Source organism: Eupeodes corollae, chromosome 1 (genome assembly GCF_945859685.1).
Source record: "Eupeodes corollae chromosome 1, idEupCoro1.1, whole genome shotgun sequence".
NCBI lineage: Eukaryota > Metazoa > Arthropoda > Insecta > Diptera > Syrphidae > Eupeodes > Eupeodes corollae.
This window is the reverse complement of record NC_079147.1, coordinates 165,783,064-165,802,548: the sequence shown is the minus strand read 5'-3', so window position 1 is coordinate 165,802,548 and position 19,485 is coordinate 165,783,064. Positions and strand designations below refer to the sequence as shown.

The window sequence follows — 19,485 nt, the reverse complement described above, 5'->3', positions numbered from 1 at the left end:
AGTTCTGCCAGAGAGAAATCAAGTTCTTGGGATATATTGTCGGCCAGGGATGTCTCAAAACCGATCACGCGAAAGTGGAAGCCATTACCCAGTTCCCGCTTCCGCAAAGCTCTAGGCAAATACGACGCTTTCTTGGCATGGCGGGCTGGTACCGTCAATTCATCCCAAACTTCTCGAATCTCTCTGCTCCTCTATCAGATTGCTTGCGTAAGTCAAAAGTGTTTTGTCTTACCCAAGAAGCCATTGATGCATTCCAGAAGTTGAAAGATGCATTCACTAACGATCCAGTTCTGGCGCAGCCTGATTTTTGAAAGCCCTTCGTTGTTCAATGTGATGCATCAAGCGCAGTAGTTGGTGGCTTTCTATTCCAACTGGATGATCATGGAGATGAACACCCGATCGCGTATGTGTCACACAAATTGAACAAGGCTCAAAACAATTACACTGTTTCAGAACAGGTGTGTATTGCAGTGATTATCTCCGTGGAAAAGTTTAGGCCATACATTGATGGTGTTTAAGAATGCCAAACATTCTATAAAGTACCCTAAATTATAGGAGGAATTTATCATGTTTTGGTTTTCTCACTTTTATATTGTACATTATTTACAATTTATATATATATACACGTAGACTTATAATTTTCTTCAACAAAACAAAAATACTGGTTTTTGCGTATTCTTTTTCATTTCATTTCCTTACCTTACTTTTTAATTCTAACTAAGCTTAACAATTTTGTTCTTATTCTTATTCTAATTCTTATGCTTATTCTTATGATTATTCTGAATTCAATCGCCAACGAAATCGGTTGGTTTTTTTGCACGCAAAAGGAAACACATATTTAATCACATTACAACATTTAACAGATAACAAATCAAGTCAAAATCAATACAAATCACATGACAGTACAATAAAATTATTATAACGTTTTTTTAAAGACAAGTGTTTTTTCTTTCTTTATTGTGAAACAAGAATCCAACAGGAATCAAAGACAATTCAACATATTAAATGGGAAAGTGGTAACACAAATTGAAAAGAACTAACAAATTAACATCAATTATATACATATTTAACACAATTTACACAATATACAAACTAATGCATATTATTTAATTTTTTTGTATACTAGACCAAATCATTTTATGGTCCTTCGAGCCGGATATATAATTAATCAGTGCCAGTAGTTTTGATTAAACAAATCAAATTAATCGAAAATAGTTACAGTGCCGTGCGAAATTGACATTTATTTTTTGGTATAAAATTTATTCGGGTTTTTGGTGACCTTATGTTAATAGAGGTTACTTAGAGGAACTTTAATGCCGTTATTTTTCTGATATTGCGTGATAACATGGACAGTTATTGAAACGGGGCAAACATCAGTGTCATAAGACTGTACCGTATTGTAAAATATTTTTTATCCAGTTCGTTGTGTCGAATGTTAATAAAGAAATTTATTAAAATGAATAAATTTATTCACACATTTATAGGCATACAATTAAAGACAAATTTGCTATAGTGCGGTTGCGACTTATAAGACATTTATATTTATTTTTTTTTCTATTCATAATGAATAAAATCAATGCTAAGCGTGGTCGTGCAAAAGGCTGTATAACACTCACAGCTTCGTATGCATCGTCGATTCCTATTGATACAACAGTTAGTACATTAGAATTTAGACTTGAAAGATTAACTGAATCATGGAAAGAATTCGTAGCATTGCAAGACGAACTTTTAGAATATTCTGACAAGGAAAATTACGTTGACCGCGAACCTGAATATGCCGAATATGAGGCAAAATATTTTGAAACACATGCCTTACTTTCTGATGCAATTCTTTGCAAATCAAAAACATTAGAATGTCATAAAATTGTGCCTCAAGGTTATCATACACCATCGGAAGATTCGGAATTGGTTATCGCTCACAAGTCTATAAAGTTACCACGAATCACAATCGAACCTTTCTCGGGCGAATATAAAGATTGGCCGACATTTCGAGACATGTTCATGGGAACTGTCGATTCAAATCATACTATTACGAACACTCAAAAGCTTCATTTTTTAAAATCGTTTCTTCGCGGAGAAGCCGCGAATCTTCTCAAGCATATAAGATGTTCGGAAAACAACTATGCGGAGGCTTGGTCAAAGTTAGAACAACGCTACGATCAGAAACATCTTATTGTCCGTTCATTTATTCAGTTGTTTTTGTCGCTACCGTCGGCGTCGTGCAATGCGACAAATCTTCAATCGCTTCGTAAGATCACCAATGGGGCTGATGAAGCCATACGGGGTCTTAAAGCTTTAGACTCCAGTTCACGAGATCCATGGCTCATTTACCTGCTTCTGCAAAAAGTTGATCAAGACACTAAGAAGGCCTGGGCCGAAGAAGTTGGCTCAAAGGATGATTCAACTATAGATGAGCTTCTTCAATTTCTTCAAACTCGTTGTCAGTGTTTTGAATCATGCAGTTCTTTTTCATCTTCCATCAGCACTCGGGCTGTTCGTACGCATTTTGTAAAATCTACCCCAAGTTGCCCTAAGTGTCAAGATAGTCATTTGCTTTCAAGTTGTCCGAAATTTATATCATTTAGCATTGACTCTCGTTGGGAATTCGTTAGGAACAATTCACTCTGTTTCAATTGCTTGCGTTCGGGGCACGCTTATAATAATTGTCGCCTCACTGTTCGTTGTCACAAGTGTCACTCACGTCATCATTCTCTTCTCCATACTTCTCAATCTCAAAATTCTACTCAATCAACATTTCAAACGTCAAATCAAAATTCGAATGCAGCTTCACATTCAAATCTTCGGTCCAATTCTTCTGAAAATCCGATTCCACATTCTTCGAATTCACTAATCGCAAATCATTCAATCTCATTCAAACATAACCATCAAGTGTCTACTATTCTACCAACAGCTCTAGCTAGGATTCAGGACAAGCAAGGAATTTACCAAATCGTGCGCATTCTTCTCGACTCAGGTTCTCAGGTGTCATTTATAACTGAGCAAGCTGCTCAAAGCCTAGGACTTCCTCGCAAACGTGTGAGAATTCCAATAGTAGGAATTGCTTCTAAGTCTGCTGGCGTAACCAGCGGGTTATGCAGCCTTAATATTGTTTCTTGCTACAGCTCTGAATCAATTGATATCAACTGCTTCGTATTGCCAAACATCACTTCATCGCTTCCACCATTACCAGCCAACCAAATTTTACCAAAGTTTTTCGACAAAAATCTTGCTGATCCTAAGTTTCATCAAAGTGGCCCAATCGATATTCTGATAGGGGCTGATAGAGTTTTTAATATCATTACGGGAGCTGCTAAAATCGAAGAAGGTGGATTCCTTACTTCGATTCCAACCATTTTTGGCTGGGTAGTCGCTGGTTGTAATTCACAGCCCTCAGGAATTCAGACTCTTCACACTCGTTTAAATCAGGATCTAGAATTCGATTTAGAAAGATTTTGGAGACTTGAGGAAGTATCCAACGAGCAATCAATTTCTGTCGAGGAGCAATTGGCAGAAAAAAATTTCGTCAAAAATCACACTCGTTGTCAAGATGGCAAATATGAAGTAGAACTTCCGTTTAAGCCTTCGACAAATTTCGATTTCGGAGATTCTTTCGGCACAGCTTTAGCGCGTTTTCATTCCATTAAACGGAAATTCAATTGGAATCCAATTCTTAAATCGGAATATTCAAAATTCATGAATGAATATATTTCTCTTCAACATATGGAAGAAATCCCATCCAACGAAATTCAAAAATCAAATTTTACGAACTACTATTTGCCGCATCACGCAATCTTCAAAGAAGATAGTAGTACTACGAAAATCCGTGTCGTATTCGATGCGTCTGCAAAAACTCGTGATTCACAATCCCTAAACGAAACTCTTCTGGTGGGCCCTACTATCCAGCGCGATATATTTTCAATCTGCTTAAGATCTCGTCAACATGCCTACCTAATGACAGGAGATATTGAGAAAATGTACAGGCAAATTTGGGTTGCTCGAAAACACACAGATTTTCAACGAATTGTCTGGCGTGAAAGCCCTAATGAACCATTAAAACATTTTCGTCTTCTCACCGTTACATACGGAACAGCTGCTGCTCCATTCTTGGCTGTCCGAGTTTTAAAACAGCTAGCTGCTGATTCTTCTATAAGTCATCCTCGAGCATCAAAAATTCTCTTGGAAGATTTTTACGTTGATGATGTCATCACCGGCTCAGATACTATTGATGATATCATATCTCTTCGGATGGAACTAGTCGAACTTTTGAAATCAGCTGGACTTAATCTACGAAAGTGGACTACGAACTGTTGGCCACTCCTGATCTCCTTGCCAGAGGATCAGCGAGAACTTTCACCAGTAGACTTTGAAGAATCGAATTCTGTCAAGGTCTTGGATTTACAGTGGTGTCCGTCAAAAGATGTCTTTTCATACAAGGTCAAATTCCACCCGTCGAATATATGCACAAAACGTCACATATTATCAGAAGCTTTAAAAATCTTCGATCCGTTGGGATTTCTCGCGCCGGTCATCATAGGAGTCAAAATCTTGCTTCAGGAGCTCTGGAGAAACAAAATCAATTGGGATGAAGAAGTTCCAGACTACTTATCGCAACAGTGGAACTCTATAAGGAACGAACTACCCATCGTCGAATCTTTAGCTATACCGCGAATCATGCTACAAAAACAACGTTATTGGGAACTGCACGGCTTCTGCGATGCCTCTTTGGATGCATACGCAGCGGTGGTCTATTGTCGAAACGTCAAATCTGATAATTCCATTTCTGTGACTCTCGTCGCAGCAAAATCTAAAGTCGCTCCCTTAAAGGTTTTACCCCTTCCAAGGCTTGAGTTGTGTGGAGCTTTATTACTTGTTCGATTGATAAACAAAATCAAGCTCTCTTTACAGGTTACAGATGTGAATGTATTTGGTTGGACTGACTCATCAATAGTTCTGCATTGGTTGGCCGCTGCTCCAAAGAAATGGTCGGTATTTATTGGAAACAGAACATCCGAAATCCTCACATCTATACCTTTTAAATCGTGGAATCATGTACGATCAGCATCTAATCCCGCAGATGCCGCTACAAGAGGATTATTGCCATCAATATTGAAAAAAACTAGTATCTGGTGGGAAGGTCCCGGATGGCTAAGCAAAGACCGAGACCAATGGCCTTCATCAGGTTATAGCCCAGATGACATCGAAACTCAGTACCTGGAAGAGCGTAAGACAAACAAAATCGCCAAGGTATTTCTCTTAAATCATAATTCAAATCATCCATTCGAAATCATAATAAATAACTCCTCAAGTTGGTTGAAGGTAGTTCGAGTAGCCGCTTACGTGTTTCGTTTTACCAAAAACTACTTTTCACCTAAAGAACTTCAGAAATTAGATCCACTTTCTACTATCGAATTATCCTTTGCTAAAATTCAAATCATAAAATATGTTCAATCATCTTTGTTTAATTCAGAAATTCAATGTTTAAATTCTAAGAAAGAACTTCACTCGAAAAGCAGACTCAAAGGTTTAAATCCTTTTATCGATTCATCAGGTGTTCTTCGTGTCGGCGGTCGGTTAGAATATTCGAATTTGACCTATTCTGAAAAACACCCCATAATCTTATGTAAATCCCACAGAATTGCTAAACTAATTGCGGTCTTAACACATAGAAATCATTTACATGCCGGTGCCTCACTTCTCTTTGCTTTAATCAAACAAAATTTTTATATCCTCGGTTGCAGAAATCTTGCTCGAAAGGTGGTTCGAGAATGCATTGGTTGTATTCGTCAACAAAAAGCAACAACGAAACAACTTATGGGAAATCTTCCTTCGGATCGCATCCGGTATGCTCGACCATTCAGCAGAGTTGGCTGCGATTACGCAGGGCCTATAACGCTTCGTTTAAATCGAGGTCGGAACCCTAAATTTGTAAAGGCCTACATAGCTCTCTTCGTTTGCTTTGTAACAAAAGCAATCCACATCGAATTAGTCGGAGACTTAACTTCAACTGCTTTTTTATCAGCTCTAGATCGCTTCGTTGCCCGCCGAGGCAAACCGTCTGAGATTTGGAGCGACAACGGTACTAACTTTGTTGGTGCTAAACGTCTACTCAACGAAATGTACAATCTTCTCTGCAGTCAACAACACAATAACATCATCATTGATCATCTGGCCAAGGACAACGTCGAATGGAAATTCATCCCACCATCTTCCCCACATTTTGGCGGATTATGGGAGTCAGGGGTTCGATCCGTCAAATTGCATCTAAAACGAGTAATAGGCGATACAAAACTTACCTATGAAGACATGTATACACTATTAGTAAAAATCGAAGCTCTTCTTAATTCTCGCCCAATGTGGCAAAATTCCGATGTTGACCCTGTTGCCCTTACACCCGCTCATTTTTTGATCGGGGAACCCTATACTGCTGTTCCTCAACCTGATTTATATAACAATTCTATTTCAATAAAGACTAACTGGTCTCTTTTGCAGGCGATGGTTCAAGGTTTTTGGAAACAGTGGCATTCCGAATTCCTTACTTCACTACAACACCGATCAAAATGGCAAACTCCACAGCCAAACCTGGAGGTAGACGATATTGTCCTGCTAAAGGAGCCAAATCTACCACCATCCAAATGGTTATTAGGACGAATCATCCAAACGCACCCTGGAAAGGATGACAAGTGTAGGGTAGTTACAGTTCGGACCAAATTCGGAGACTACGTTCGTCCTACAATTAAAGTCGCTCGCTTATGTTCAGAAAGCCCATAACCTTTCAGGAGGGGGCTGGATGTTTAAGAATGCCAAACATTCTATAAAGTACCCTAAATTATAGGAGGAATTTATCATGTTTTGGTTTTCTCACTTTTATATTGTACATTATTTACAATTTATATATATATACACGTAGACTTATAATTTTCTTCAACAAAACAAAAATACTGGTTTTTGCGTATTCTTTTTCATTTCATTTCCTTACCTTACTTTTTAATTCTAACTAAGCTTAACAATTTTGTTCTTATTCTTATTCTAATTCTTATGCTTATTCTTATGATTATTCTGAATTCAATCGCCAACGAAATCGGTTGGTTTTTTTGCACGCAAAAGGAAACACATATTTAATCACATTACAACATTTAACAGATAACAAATCAAGTCAAAATCAATACAAATCACATGACAGTACAATAAAATTATTATAACGTTTTTTTAAAGACAAGTGTTTTTTCTTTCTTTATTGTGAAACAAGAATCCAACAGGAATCAAAGACAATTCAACATATTAAATGGGAAAGTGGTAACACAAATTGAAAAGAACTAACAAATTAACATCAATTATATACATATTTAACACAATTTACACAATATACAAACTAATGCATATTATTTAATTTTTTTGTATACTAGACCAAATCAGATGGGTTGCCCTTCAAAATTGTCACCGACCACTCAAGTCTTAAGTGGCTCATGTCACAAAAGAACTTGAGCAGACGGCTGGGTCGATGGAGTCGGCGACTTCAGGCATTTACCTTCACGGTAGAACATCGTAAAGCATTCCTCAATGTTGTGCCTGACACACTGTCTAGAGCGGAAATAGACGAAATAGAGATTTTAGAACAAGTGAAAAACATTGATCTTAGTGAAAAACATTGATCTACTTTCAATCTGAAGAATACGAAAAGCGCAAACAAAACGTAGCCGATAATAAAGATAACCTTCCGGATGTTATTGTTTCTTATAGTTATGTTTATAGACGTGTTAGGTTTCGTGTAGGAAAGTTTGTGGCGTTTGGTTGCCCAAGGAACTCACAAGACGAGCCATTGCAAATATTAAAAGCAGCAAAAATGGATGTCACGGGGGTGTCGAAAAGACGTTGTTTCGCGTGAAACAAAAATATTACTGGCCAGGTATGGTCAAGCAAATCAGAGATTTCGTTAAGTCTTGTGACACCTGCAAAGAACCAAAAGCTCCATGTACATCGCTTAGACCTAGAACGGGTTCACAAATCGAGACTGTACGTCCAATGCAAAGGCTTTACATTGATTTGCTAGGGCCATATCCGCGTACAATAGATGGCAATACAACCATATTCATAGCCATAGACCATTTCACGAAATTATCTTTCTGAAGACACCTAAGAAAGCTTGCGCTAAATCTATATGCAACTACCTCGAAAATGATGTATTCCAGATGTTTGTATTCCCAGAACACGTCCATAGTGATAATGGTAGACAGTTTGTGTCTAAAGAATTTGCTAAGCTCATGGAATCCTACAACATCAAACACACAAAGACAGGCTTATATTCATCTTGTCCAAAATCAGAGTCTTCGTAAAGGATAAGCACAATGAATGGGACAAATATATTTCGCTGATAGGTTCTATTTTAAGGAGTGATTTTCACTCGTCCATCAAGTGTTCGCCTTACTATGCGTCAGAGTACGCACTTCTTAGAAAGCTCAACTGTTTGAACGAGCCTGACATACATACGATTTCCACGTCCTATAAGATGGTTTTAATGCGAGAGAGGATTAAAGACAATCTACACGCTGCTCATTTGAAAGCTCAGCGTACTTCTAATTAACGGGCAAAAAGCATTCCTTTTGTCCAGGTCAGGAAGTTTTTCGCCACAATTTCGAACAAAGTTCCTTTGGAAAATCAAAAAACGCTAAGTTTTCACCAAAGTTTATAAAGCGTCGGATCAGAAGGCGAGTTGGTAATTGTCTGTATGAGTTGGAGAACCTTAAAGGCAAACTAATCTGAAAATATCATGCCAAGGACATAAGGCAATAGATTTACAGGCTTTGCAAGTTTACTGACTTATCGCTTTTCCTTTTTGTTTCTTTCCATTGGTGTTGGAAACAAAAAAGGTTTGTTACGGTCGTCACCAGAATTCCGTGTGGAATTCCGCATGTGCATGCACATTAAAATTTTAAGTTCGAATCCTCTGACGCAATCATGTCCGAAATCTCGTTTAGAGACTATAATAAATTTTTCTTTTCTTTCGCTGACCACAAGCCAATTGGAAGTACAAGTTCAACCAAACTTTTGAAGTATTTTTAAGAAGTTCAAATTTTTTTTGTAGTAAATAAGCAAACTCAACATATCCAAAAAGCATACTAGCCAAGAAAGGAATTGAAAGAATCCAAGCTAATTACCAAGTTTCCTTATTTTGGTATAAAACACAGGTATATGGTTTTTCTACATTTTAATTTCCCTGAATCTATCCGTTTTCTAAAGCCTTTACTTCCCATAGTCATTACTTTATAAACAGAAGAAGAGTGCTTGAGCTGACAGAAAACGGGGTTTTTCCCACGCCTTCATCGAGGAGAAACCCAGTAATTTATATCTCCTCGCTGGACATACCTAGAGCACCAAAGAGAAATCAACTTACCACGACCGCTAATCCACCAACTTATTTTTTGCACTTGCAAAACAAGACGAAGAACGTCCTCGTCTTTTTTTTTAGTTGAAATCTTGGCCTGAATATTAGTCTTTTGTGTGCGTTTGAAAACTCCCGGACCAAGGACATCGCCCACCGACGTTCCTAGCTGTGCCTTCTGCAAGCATGCCAAGTGTAGTTCCGTTGAGTTTAGTCCAGCTTATTTAATATAATGAATAGTCGCAACATTTTCTAACTAGCTTTCTCGACCGATCAGAAACCATATAGTGAGACGTTATGGTAAAAAGGACTATGTTACTGTAACGACCCATTCAGACCACCAACATCTTTCCGGAATATAACTCTTTCAGGTATGCTTACGCACTATCTTAGGTACATATTTTCATTTACTAATTCAGAGAGTTCATATAGTTTTCTCTTATCTGTAGCTCTTCTTACCAAATGCGCATCCAGACACAAGAAAGCCTCGGGAGGTATAAATCCATTCGGGCAGCTATTAGAGAGCAAAAGTGTAGTGATATACCTCGGTATCTGGTTAGATTAGAATTTATATTTCGACAGACGTATAAATGCGGTTCTGACCAGGGCCAGAGGAGGCCTTGCTCCGACGAAAAGGCTGCTTTACAGCAGTCAGCTTGACCCCAGAGTGAAGGAAATTTGCTGCATGCCCCTCTTACGGCCGAATCATTTATGGTTGTCCTGTGTGTTTCAACGTTACCCCTTCCCAGATGGAGAAGTTTCGGGTGTTCGAGCAGCACCGGCTTATATCGAACAGCCGAAACTCCAAGAATCAACAGTATTGACAATTTTGCTATGTCTTCGACCAACTATTTAATTTTCGACGACGAGTGCAAGCTTGTGGGGCTTCATTCCTCCAGAGGCATACCTCATTTTAGGCAGATGCGGTCTGATACAGGATAGATTGGCAATTCCTCTAATCTACCATGTCAGACGACGAACCGTGGAAAGGCGACTCCTGTACAATCGGGACATCGTCAAGCCACAAGTAGGGCTGTGTCCGAACGGGACCGAACTAATAGGGTGAAGCAGGATAACCAATTTTGGTGCTTGGTACTTGTTCTATAGTTTAAGGGTTTAGTTTTAAGTAGAATAGGCATGGTGGCACAAAAAAATATATAGAAACAAATTAAAAATATAATTTTTAAAAAAACATGGAATAAGAAAAAGAAGAGGACACCAAAATATGAATAACTGTTGCAGAAAAAAACGCTAACCGGTATTTTATTTAAGATTAAGTTTAATATCTAAGAAGTATGAAAAGCAAGTGATCAAAGATTTGATAAGATTATATAGCTGGGCATACAGAAAAAGTATAATTCAAGTTTTACATAAGTTCTGTTAAGTAGAAACAAAAGAGAGTATTGTGTTGTTCATTATATAAAAATACAGTAGAGTAAATAAATATTCCAACACTCTCCCACAACGCAATACTATAGTTAATTTGAAAATATTAGTTTAATTTACTAAGCCCATTAATTTAACAAATTTCAAATGTTTTACTTTAGCCAGATTCTTAGTCAACACATCGGCCATCATGTCACCCGTGCATTGGTAGTTCAGCTTAATAATGTCATCTTCAAGTAGATCTCTGACAAAGTGGTAGCGTATGTCAATATGCTTTGTGCGGGGGTGATGCACCGGATTCTTCGCAAGTTGCTGGGCACCTATATTGTCATTAAAAAGAATAACGTGATTATTTTTTAATTTGATACCCAGTTCAATTAATAAATTTCTAAGATAAACTGCCTCTTTACTGGCTTGAGACAAAGCCATATACTCAGCCTCTGTACTACTAAGAGCAACTGAATTTTGTTTTTTTGACACCCATGAAATCGCAGCACCCAACAACCGATTGATAAGAACTGGGGTCTTCTCTCTTGCATGCCGAGTTTGAAGACTTTTGCAACTTTATCCCTGGATCCAGTGGTGTGAGCTAAGGTTTGCAGGTTTCCATTCGCTGGCGTGTAATAACATCCATTATATACTGCTTTTGGTGTATACTAATGGATCCTCGTAGTCCTTGGCGCTCTACTTAAATACCCAAAAAATATGTGAGGGGGCCTTTATCTACACAATCGAATTCCTCACTTATTTTACCTTTAATTTCATTCATAGACTGTTGATCAGAACATGCGATCATGATAATCGTCTACGTAAACAGCTATAATGTTAAATTGTTTTTCTTTATTCATAACATAAAGACAATTATCTCCATTGCATCTCGAAAAACCTATAGCATGCAAAACACTGTAAACCCTCTTATTCCACTCTCGGCCTGCCTGTTTAAGGCCATACAAGGATTTAAGTAGCTTACATACTTTATTTGGATGGCGGTCATCAGTGAATCCTTCAGGTGGTGACATGTAAACAGTGTCTTCCAAATCACCATTCAAATATGCCGAAGTCACGTCTAAATGATCCAACAGGAGTTCTCGTTCAACAGCTATTGCAATTATTAGACGAATCGATGAAAAACGTGCAACCGGTGAAAAAGTTTCGTTATAGTTCACTAAAAACTTCTGGGCACAACCTTTTGCCACTAGTCTGCATTTGAATCTATCGATTGAACCATCTGCATTCCTCTTCACGGTAAAAACCCATTTGCAGCCTATCACCTGACTCTTCTCCGGACGATCAACTAACTCCCAGGTATGATTCTTCTTAAGTGCATCCATCTCGAGATCCATAGCTTTTTTCCATTTCGTAGACTCACTACTTAACATTGCTTCTGCAACTGTCATTGGAACAGATGGTACTTCAACAGCATTCACTTCTTCTACAGAATTCACGGCTTCCACAAGGTTGAATTGTTTAGCTGGCCGACCAGGTTTTCCTGTACGTAATATTTTTGGACGACCTGGTCCTCTAACGTACTCTGCTTCAAGAACCTCGTTCTCCTCTTTCTCATCGTCTTTTTCTTTTTCTTTTGCCTGTTGATGTGGAGCTATTAATTGAGGTTGATGTTCAACTTCAGTTATTAGAAAATCGTTTTCTTTATCTTCAGAATGTTTATAAAAGTCCTCAAAAAATATGACATTTCTACTTTTTTCGACCTTTCTTGTTCTGGGATCAAACAAGCGATAAGCCTTCGATTCGTCAGAGTAGCCGACCATATAATACTCCTTTCCCTTAGCTGAAAACTTTGAACGACCTGGTTTCTTTTCTAATACCACTGCCTTAGATCCACGACCTGACCAAAGCTCTTGGGGTGTTAATGTTCCAGCTATATTTGTTGGAGACCTATTTCTTAAATAAGCAGCCGTATTTATGGCTTCTGCCCACAAATACTCGGAGAGCTCAGAACCTACCAGCATGCACCTAGCCATTTCTACCAAGGTGCGGTTGGCCCTTTCCGACACCCCATTCTGCTCAGGGGTATACTCCACTGAGAGCTGTCTCTTTATGCCGCATTGATTTAAGAACTCATTAAATGACCTGTTCAGATATTCCCTGCTGTTATCGCTCCGAAGTGATTTGATTTTGCATCCTGTCTGTAGCTCTGCCATAGCTTTGAATTGTTTAAAACAAAAATATTTCTAGATTTATCGTCTATAAATGTTAGAAAATATTTTGCTCCCCCAGCTGACGTCACCCGCATTGGACCGCAGACGTCCGTATGCACCACCTCTAGCAACTCCTTGCTTCGATGTAAGGATTGTTTAGGAAACGGTTGAACATGTATTTTCCCTTTAGCACAAACTAAGCAATCCACCTTTGAAATAACTGAGTTGAAATTCAAACCTACAACCATATTATTTTTCTTCAGCTGCTCAAGACTCTGACTGTTCAGGTGGCCAAAACGTTGATGCCATTTGCAAAAACTATCTACCTCGCTACATGAACTATAACTTACAACTTCTCGCTCCAGATCTAAAATAAATAAATTATTTTTCCGATCGGCCTTTAATACGGGTTCATTGCATGCATTTTTGACTAAAGCTTTATTCTCAATAAAATCTACTGAACATTTATGTTGAGTAATTTTGCTAACGGAGACAAAATTCCCACGAAGCTGAGGTACATAAAGCACATTATTTAGGATGACGTTTCCAATTGATGACTTAAGCTTAACCGTACCTATCCCGCTAGATAAAACTGTTTTGTCATTCGCCAGCTGCACCGTTTCTTTACTGTCCATATTTATACTGCTAAAATATTCTTTATTGCAACACATATGCGAAGTGGCCCCACTATCAAGACACCATTCATAAGGCTTTAGCACTTTACAATCGTCAAAGTTTGAAGAAAATAATCCAAAAGATGCTGTTGAATTTGTTGAACTATTTTTCTTTTGACGACAGTGCACAGCAAAATGACCTCTTTGACCGCACGCGTAACATTTTCCCTTATTCTTTTTGCCGTTTGCACTATTGGTATGAAACTTATTGTTTGCTTTAACAGTAAAAACTTGTTGACCTTCTGCCCCATTATTCCCCTTGTCATGACGACGCTGCTCTTCCTACAGTAATTTAATTTTTAAGTTAATTAAAGATGGTAAGCTATCTCGGCTCTCGATAGCAACTATGAAATTTTCATATGAATCAGGGAATCAGGGATAACAGAATTATACTGAGCAAATCATCTGGTATAAGCACTTGGATTTCATGCAACTTTTCATGAGCTGACATGGACTGACCATCTGTCATCTTGGCATGCATTAATTGTTTAAAGAGACTCACCATACGATCTGGACCTTTAGGTTGATGGATTTCACATAGCTTATCCCAAGCTTCCTTCTACTTCTTACAGTGTTTTACATGCATAAGTTCAGACGGCTTAACGCTGAGTAAGATTGTTGCCAGTGCCTTCCCATCACCAGTCTTCCATGTCACAAGTTGATCATCTTTTGGTTCCTCAGGTAGAACATTTGACCCATCAACAAATGACCACAAATCCGCATGCACCAGGACACTCTTCATTTGAATTGCCCATGTCAAATAATTTCCCCCGCTTAGCTGGTATAAGGAACTCATCCTTATTATACAAAGAAAGGGTAACATAGGGATCATTGAACTATACTTTGCCCAGCGTTTTAAAAAACCTAGCATAGAACTTGCCTTATTAAAATTGGAACTCTGAGTTCGAACAGAAATGTACACCGAAATCTTTAAATGTGGAGACACGACAGAGTTTTTGCTGTGATATACAGTAGTCAAAAACTTTACTGATTAGTTTTTTAGTGAAAGTTATAGTCTGGCATTTTAAAGGGTTGAGTAAAAGGCTATTTTCCAACACCAAAATGTGAAACTATCAATGTCGGCTTTTAAAAGAATACGATCATGGGTGGACTTTATGATTATGAAAATCTTTATATCGTCAGCAAAAATGAGAAGTTCACTTGAGCGTAGACATGACGATACATCGTTAATAGACAGGATAAACAGAAAAGGGCCAAGATGGCTTCCCTGGGAACACCAGATTGAGCAACAAAAGGTTCAGAATGACAATTTCTAAATTTTACCTCGTAGGATCTGTTTTCAAGGTATGACTTAATCCAAGCTAAGAAAAATGGTTGAAAACCAAGAACCTTAAGTTAAAATAAAATAATTCCGTGGCTAAGTTGGTCAAAAGCTTTAGAAAAGTCAGTGTAGGTATACACAGTCAACTTCATAACCTTGTTCTAAAGCGTTTGAACATATGTTTGAGAATGTGAGGAGATTAGTAACGGTTGATCTTTTTTCACAAAACCATGTTGCTGTTCGCAAATGATATTTTTTTTAATAAAATATGCTACGCTTTCACAAACAACTTGTTCAAATACTTTAGGAATGCAAGAAAGCTTTGCAATGGGCCTGTAGTTGCTTATATCCGACTTGTTACCTTTCTTGAAAATTGGTGTTAGAAATGACTTCTTCCATATACTGGGAAATTTGCCTGTTTTTAGAGAAAGTTTGAATAAAAACGTTCGCTAGTTTGCGAAAAAGTGTGAAGATTATGAATATATACTTCATCAACATCTTGAGGGCTATTAACAAATGACTCACGGAAATTTGTTACGAAAGCGTTACAGATATCAACAGTTTTATCTAACGAAAGGTTCTTGTGAGTAAAGTTAAATATAAAGACATCTGATTTTTTCTTTAAGTTTAAAAGGTTCCAAAATTTGTTAGGATTCTCTTTCAAAAAAGTGCCCATATATCATAACATAAGAAATGTATACAAAATTAGAAAGAGACTTAAATTCATTAAAGAATTCAACATAAAAAGAGAAGTTGACTTTAGACAGAGTTTTGAGATACGTTTTCCATGCCATATTTCTTTTGTTACGCAGTAAACGCAATTCTTTCGTGTACCAAGGATGGCTAAAGTTTGTATTTCTTGAATTCTTTATCGGTACATTTTTTTCAAAACAATAGTTAAGGATCCTATAAAAAGTTGAAACTGCTTCGTCAATGTTAGAAAATGCTAGTGTATCAGAAATGCCAGAAATGGTTAAATCTTCAGACAACTGCTGGAAATTCGCTCTTCTGAAATCAAAATTATATAAGCAATCAAAAGAATTACTGCGATTAGTAAGGTGATTACTTAAGTAAAAAAAAATGTCCAAAGGGGGGTGATATTTGTCAATGTTAGTAATTCCTGATATTCTAGAACAAGAGTAATAATAGCGTCAGAAGAAAAGACTAAATTGAGAATTCGATTTTTTGAGTTTTTAATACAGCTTGTTTGCTGTAAGTCAGTAAGAAGGACTTTATCGAGAAGGTTAGGTTAGGTTAACGTGGCTGCGGATTTAGAATCCACACACTTAGGCCAAGAGAAAGGCCCATTGTGATACCACTTGAATCTAGAGTATTACTTCTAACTAGTAGAACCATTTTGAGCTTTTTATAAAGCGAAGAAGATATTTAATATCCTTTTTAGCTAGTTCGCTGGGATTATCAAAAGAGTAGTCCCCCAGATGAAGTTTGCGTTTGAGTGAAAGAGCAGGGCAGGTGCATAAGAGATGAGAGATTGTTTCCTCTTCTTCTTCGTCCATGCAGCTCCTACAGAAGTCATTTGAGGCTACACCAAGTCGTATTGCGTGTCTGCCTATAAGACAGTGTCCTGTAAGGACACCTATTAGGGAGCTAATATGAAGTCTGCTTTGAGATAACAAGTCTATAGAGCGCTTTAGGTCCAGTGAAGGCCATATGAGTTTTGTGGCTGCGCATGTTGGTAAGCTGTGCCACCTAGAATTTGCTATCGCAAAAGCTGTTTCTTTTAGCATAAGTTTACATGTAGCTATCGGTATACCTATCTTCTCCCTTTCAGATGAAATAGGTTTGACGGTTCCATTTTTAGCGAGTTCATCGGCTCTACAATTACCTGTGATGTCTCTGTGGCCCGGCACCCAACAGAGGTGAATGTTAAATTGCTCCGCCATCTCCATAAGAGACGATCGACAATCTAGGGCCGTCAAAGATTTGGTCGAGACACCGTCAAGGGATTTGATAGCAGCTTGACTGTCAGAGAAGATGCAGATATCAGAAGTTGATATCACGTTTTCTCTTAGCCAGGAGAGAACCTCTTTGATCGCCAAAATTTCCGCTTGAAAAACGCTACAATGATTAGGGAGGCGGAATGAGATGCTTAGATTAAGCTTTTCTGAGTACACACCACTACCAACTCCCTCATTTGTCTTAGATCCATCTGTATAAAAATGAATACTTTTGTTATCCAGGAGTTTTTTGTCTTCCCATTCATCTCTGGATGGAATGGATACCTGGAAGTTTTTTCCAAATAGGGGTTTAGGTATAGTGTAGTCTATGTACTTTGGTATAGAACCAAAGATGTTCAAAATGATGGAGTGTCCCACATTGTTGTTGGTCCATTGAGATGAGGCGTCGAGTCTATCGCTATACTCGCTGCCACTTGTTTACTGAAGATGTCGAGGGGTGTCAGATGGAGGAGAGTGTCTAACGCTGCTGAGGGTGTGGTTCTCAATGCCCCGCTTATGCAGAGACATGCAGTGCGCTGAACTCTGCTGAGTATGTCGCAGTATGTGACTTTCTCCAGTGCAGTCCACCATACTGCAACCCCGTACATAAGTATTGGTCGGATGACCGATGTGTATAGCCAGTAGGTTATGCGAGGTTGAAAACCCCATTTGCTTCCTATAGCTTTCTTGCAAAGGAAAAGAGCTACTGTAGCTTTTTTAACTCTTTCCTGTATATTGGATTTCCAACTTAATTTTTTGTCCAATATCAGACTAAGGTATTTGGCTTCATTGGTAAAAATTAGTGGTATACCTTTTATTGAAGGAGGTACAATTACTGGGATCTTGTATTTCCGTGTGAAAAGGACGAGGTCTGTTTTTTGAGGATTAATACTAAGTCCGCAGTTATCAGCCCATCTAGTGAGCACATTGAGTGCATTTTGGAGGAGGTCTCTCAGTGTATTAGGATGTTCCCCTGTGACAGCGATAGCAACATCATCGGCATACGCAACCACTCTGTAGCCATCCCTCTCAAGGGATATTAGTAGTTGGTTAACCACTATGTTCCACAGGAGAGGGGACAGAACACCACCTTGCGGAGTGCCTCTACTGACAGACCTTTTTGTGCAAAAATCTCCCAAACTGGAGTTGATGATCCTACTTTTTAGCATTAGATTAATCAACTCACAGATTGAGTATTCGACGTTTAAGGTCGAATACTCAATATCCAAGAAGGCCACCATAGTGTATTCCTTTTTATCTAGGGAGTATTCGATAGTTCTTACCAGAGTGTGCAAGGCTGTTTCTACCGATTTCCCTTTGCAGTAAGCATGCTGAGACATTGATAGTCTCTTCTCAATGTTGTTACGTATATGGATATCGATCAATCGTTCCAGACTTTTGAGAATGAAAGATGATAGGCTAATAGGTCTTAGGTCCTTAGGGTTGACATGCGAGCATTTGCCCGCCTTGGGAATGAAAACTACCTTTACAGCTCTCCAGCGCCGAGGTATATAGACCAGATTTATACAACTTTTAAAGATCATCTCAATGATGGGCGAAGTTATATCAATGGTATATTGTAGCTCAGCTGGTATGATTTGATCTGGACCTGGAGATTTGTAAGGTTTGAAACTATTCAGAGCCCATGTCAATTTTTCTTTTGTAACCAGACCTTGAGGAAAAATTAAGTTAATATCCGACCCAGGACTGTATGTTGTATTAACGGATTGGGAGCTATCTGGGAAGTGGGTGTCTAATAGCAGGTTTAGCGTTTCTTCGCAAGAGTTAGTCCATGTACCATCTGAGTTTTTATCCGTGATGCCTCCGCGGATTCTTCTATTGAGTTACAGAAGGATCTCCATGAGGATCTTTTGGCTATTCTCAATTCTAGTTTATACTTTTTGAGAGATTCTTTATAGGAATCCCAATCTTGGGGATGTCTAGTCTTTTTCGCTCGATTGAAAAGCCTTCTACAACCTCTCCTGAGTATATCTAGTTCAGCAGCCCACCAATATGGTTTCTTCTTTCCTCGCACTGTGGTGAGGGGGCAGGCAGTTTCCTTGGCTTTATTGAGGGCTGCTGTAAGTTCATCGACCTTTTGATCGAGTTCAAGAGCGCACAAAGGCGGATCCGAAAGTTCTGGTTTAATCAGATTTTTCAGAGTCGCTCTATATTTTGGCCAATCTGTTTTCCTATAATTCCGGAATTGGATCGGTTTTGGGGTCCCTTCAATAAGTGAGAATTGGATGTATCTATGATCGGAGAACGAGTTCTCCTTTGATACTCTCCAATTCAATATTTTATTTGAGAGATTTAACGAGACAAGAGTCAGATCTAAAACTTCTTGTCGATTTTTTGTGACGAAGGTTGGTTCACTACCTACATTACTTACTACCAGATTACTTGTTAGAATATAATCAAAAAGAGGCTCACCTCTGTTATTTATATCGGTACTACCCCATGTAGTATGGTGCGCATTGGCATCACAACCGATAATTAGGTTTGTTTTCTGTCTTGTTGATTCAGCGACCGTCTTCTCAAGAATGGTACCAGGCAGTGGACCCTGGTGGTCGTGGCCCAAATATGCTGATACCAGCCAGTAGGTATGGTTGTCTATTACCATACTGGCTGTGGTGACGTCTTTATCACT

General features: G+C 38.4%; 1 protein-coding gene across 1 annotated transcript; it reads left to right on the top strand.

The window, feature by feature from the left end:
* Nucleotides 1-1,563: 1,563 nt before the first annotated feature.
* On the top strand, nucleotides 1,564-6,768 carry LOC129946684 (uncharacterized). The gene has a single exon (XM_056056953.1). It carries the CDS (start codon nucleotides 1,564-1,566, stop codon nucleotides 6,766-6,768), a length of 5,205 nt encoding a protein of 1,734 aa, XP_055912928.1.
* Nucleotides 6,769-19,485: the final 12,717 nt, after the last annotated feature.